At 41.5% G+C, this 3,933-nt stretch overlaps 1 protein-coding gene across 4 annotated transcripts in view; it reads left to right on the plus strand.

Annotated features, from left to right (window-relative positions):
- Positions 1 to 3,933, plus strand: part of Fshr (follicle stimulating hormone receptor) — a 178,864-nt gene that overhangs the window by 154,625 nt on the left and 20,306 nt on the right. For all 4 annotated transcript variants that reach the window (XM_031356363.1, XM_031356365.1, XM_031356367.1 and 1 more), the window contains one exon: positions 1,071 to 1,148. In XM_031356363.1, coding sequence (XP_031212223.1) covers positions 1,071 to 1,148 — 78 coding nt within the window. The remainder of the gene's footprint in view (positions 1 to 1,070; positions 1,149 to 3,933) is intronic.

Genomic DNA, 3,933 nt, shown 5'->3' on the forward strand with positions numbered 1-3,933 from the left:
GGGGGAGGAGAAAGGAGGAAGGGGAAAGGGGGAAGAAAGGGGAAGGAAAGAAGAGGAAGGGCAATGTTATTTACAATAGTGAACCTGTGAGAATCTGGACAAATGCCAAGGGAAAGGGTCAGAGGAGGTATAAGCAGTTGAGGATGTAAGACAGAGAGAATATTCTAGACTTCTTTTATTTTTTCCAGCTATTAGCACTTCTACTATTATATGTTCACCAGAGCCAGTAGATCAGTCTGATGGAAGGATAAGTAAAACAAACAGACAAAAATTTTCAGTATCTTTTAAGCTGGGAAGAAAAAAATCAATATTTTTTTTCCTATGGCTCAAGTAAAAGGATAGAAAAACACAACATATAAGAAAAAGGAAAAAGACCTGAGGGATAATTCCTATATAAATGATCAGTTTGTAAGTACAAGGGCCTGAGTTTGACATCCCTAACCCCTACATTTAAAAAGGCAACCATGTACCACCATGCTTATAGTTCCAGCATGAAGGAGGTAGAGGCAGGACACTTGAGATTTGCTGACCAGCTAACCTGGTCTACTACTAGTCTACTTCTAAGCCAATGGCAGATAGTGTCTCAAGAGAAAGGTTAGTGGTACCCGAAGAATGATCTGAGACTGTCCTCTGACCTACACAGACATTCAGAAAAAAATACTAGAAGTATGAGAAAGGAGGAGAAGACACAATTAAAATGAACAGAGAGGTCCATCCATAGGTACCAAGTCAGCTTCTGTGTCTATCTTATTGAGCGGAGACCAACTGTAGAAACAAGGCTAATAAAGAGCTACAATGAGAAGACCCTCAACACAGTGACATCTTCTAGAGAATCCTCCAAAGAGAAAAGGTCTTACGGCATTACAATGTCTTCTTTGGGAAGAACTAACACAATACAGATTAAAAAAGGCCATTTGTTGCCCAAACTTTGAGCTGTTATCTTCTGAACAAAAACTCTATGAAAGTGTTAACACCAGCTGCAGATCACTTGGTGCCAGCAAACTGAATGTGGGAAGGTTACACAGGTGGGACCCACACAAACATCTAATTTGCCTGCTCTTTCTTCTTAGAGACATTCAAGATAACATAAACATCCACACCATTGCCAGGAACTCCTTCGTGGGACTGAGTTTTGAAAGTGTGATTCTGTAAGTAAGGGGCAAATCCATCATCTAACAGTTGGTCCTTCACTGATCTCTAACAGTTGGTCCTTCACTGATCTCTGTGTGTGTTTAACACTGGCATTTTGAGATTTAAATGATTCTATGGTTTCTGTCTTTCCTTTCATTTCTACATCTCTAAATCTCAACATGGAGTCATGTTAATAATTCAGGATTCTGTAGTATGATTCAAGTACTTAAAATTGTTCTTTGATTGACAGTCTCCAGGGATGCAGCATCTGCTCCAAAGGACAAAATAGCTTGTGTGTCAATAAAGTAGATTATTGCCTGGCAAGGCTTCTGTTGCCAAAAGAGGACAATGAGGAGGGAGGTGGACTTGAGAAGTATGTCGCTGTCCTCTTAATCACAGGAAGTAGCTGCCATTCAGGCCCATGCTGAGCATGCCAAGATGGTGTCCTTTGCTCAGAATAATCACACTTGCTAATAAGCTTGAGTTAATCTGTCTGAATTCTGGGGAAGTTTTAAAATTCACAAGGTGTCTCTAACAAATGACTTTCTAATCCTGTCTGTTAGTAGCCAGCATGGCAGTCCACCCACTTCTAAGGATAGCCAAGAAACTAGGTATCATGAACTACCAAGGATTCCCAGGATTCATGTAACGTAGATGCATACAGACTGACAGTTGGGGACTGTCTGATTACAATTACACCTTAAAAAACGAATTCCACTTCTGTTCTAGTCAGGCACTGGCAGAGCTTCTCGGGAGACAGCCATAACAAGCTCTTCTTGTCAGACAGCACTTGCTGGCATCTACAATAGTGTCTGGGTTTGGTGATTGTATATGGAAAGGAACCCCCAGAGCTCCCAGGGACTAAACCACCAACCAAAGAGTACACATGGTGGACTAATGGCTTCCTCAGCATATATATAGCAGAGGATGTCCTTATCTGTCATCAGTGGGAAGAGAGGCCCTTGGTCCTGTGAAGGTTCTATGCCCCAATGTAGGGGAATGCCAGGGCTAGGAAGTGGGAGAGGGTGGGTTGGTGAGCAGGGGGAGGGGGGAGCGAATAAGTTTTTTTTTTCCAGAGGGAAAACCAAGAAAGGGGAGAACATTTAAAATGTAAATAAAGAAAATATCTAATAAAAAGAAAATGAATTCCAGATTCCTGTTTCATAAATTTCATTTCACAATGTGATTTTTCATGATTCTGTTTTTAAATGAACTTCATTGAATGCAGTTCACCAAGAGCAGCAAACGCCATACAGATCTTGTCTGCTCTTCACTATTTTGTCTCCTGTGTGATTCCATAGCCACACTCTTCTCAAGAGAGTATATTTTTCTCTTGGGAGTCAACATTTTTCAGACATATCCCTGAAAGATAAGTTCACACTTGTGAGGACAACATCTATTTTCTTACCTTGTCTGTTCCTTGATCCATAGATAATAGAGTAAAAGATTCTTGCTCAACTCAGCTGTGAGTTTCCAGTTGTTCTTAATCTGGGTAGTACCTTTAATACCAGGATGTTTTCTCCTAAGAGAGCCATCTAATGCACTCAGGGAAAATGTAATAACATGATATTGAGCACTCAAAACTTCTCTACCTCATCACATCTTTGAAACTTCTGAAGTTCCATCCTAAAGACAAATGTAAATATTTATTTGTTCTGAACATCCTAAGGTCATCAGGCCCTTGGCTACTGACTCAAAAGTGAGCAATAAAAAAAGCATTTTGCAGGACCTTAGAGCCCTTTCTCACCCACCACTGTGTGCGAAAGCAGAAGGTCTGCTGGGGAAAGCACCTAGTGATGGCCCTCCTGAAGAATGGTCTAATTCAAGAGACCAGAGATTACGTTATATTTGTGACAACTGTTTTCATCAGGCTTTGGCCTCAGGAGAGGATTCGATCATTCATGTTTTCTCTCTTGCTTAGCTGCCTCTCATCTAGTTTGCCCATCCTTCATGAGTTTTAATGAGGAGGGCCTCAAGCTTTCTGGCCTCCAGAGAAATCTCGATTGAGTGAGCTCTAGGGACAAAACAGGACCTAGGAAAGTTCGAGGGATTTTTTCTTTAGGAGGATAATCACACAGATGGTGGATATTTTTATCATCATCACAAACACCATCATTGTCAGTGGGTTTTAAAGGGAATTCCCTGTCATAAGAGACTAAGAACTGAGACAAATGCTAGGCCTACAATTCCAGTGATTTAGGAGGCTAAGACAGGAGATTGGATGTTCAAATCCTTCCTGGACTGTAAGATAAGTTGAACTTGTCTTGAAATTTAAAGATAAACATATTTAAACATAAATATATATTTGTATTTAACATAGATATATAAATAAACACAGATGTACATATACACATATATACATACACACACTAAGCAATAACAATAATGTAAAAAACTTGCCAGATATGGATATGAATATACATACAGACACAGGCACGGACACAGACACAGACACAGACATAGACACAGACACAGACACAGACACAGGCACAGGCACAGGCACAGGCACAGACACAGACACAGACACAGACACAGACACAGGCACAGGCACAGGCACAGACACAGACATAGACACAGACACAGACACAGACACAGGCACAGGCACAGACACAGACACAGACACAGACACAGGCACAGGCACAGGCACAGGCACAGACACAGACACAGACACAGACACAGACATAGACACAGACACAGACACAGGCACAGGCACAGGCACAGGCACAGACACAGGCACAGACACAGACACAGACACAGACACAGGCACAGGCACAGACACAGGCACAGACACAGACACAGGCA

The sequence above is a fragment of the Mastomys coucha genome, unplaced genomic scaffold, assembly GCF_008632895.1.
Source record: "Mastomys coucha isolate ucsf_1 unplaced genomic scaffold, UCSF_Mcou_1 pScaffold6, whole genome shotgun sequence".
NCBI lineage: Eukaryota > Metazoa > Chordata > Mammalia > Rodentia > Muridae > Mastomys > Mastomys coucha.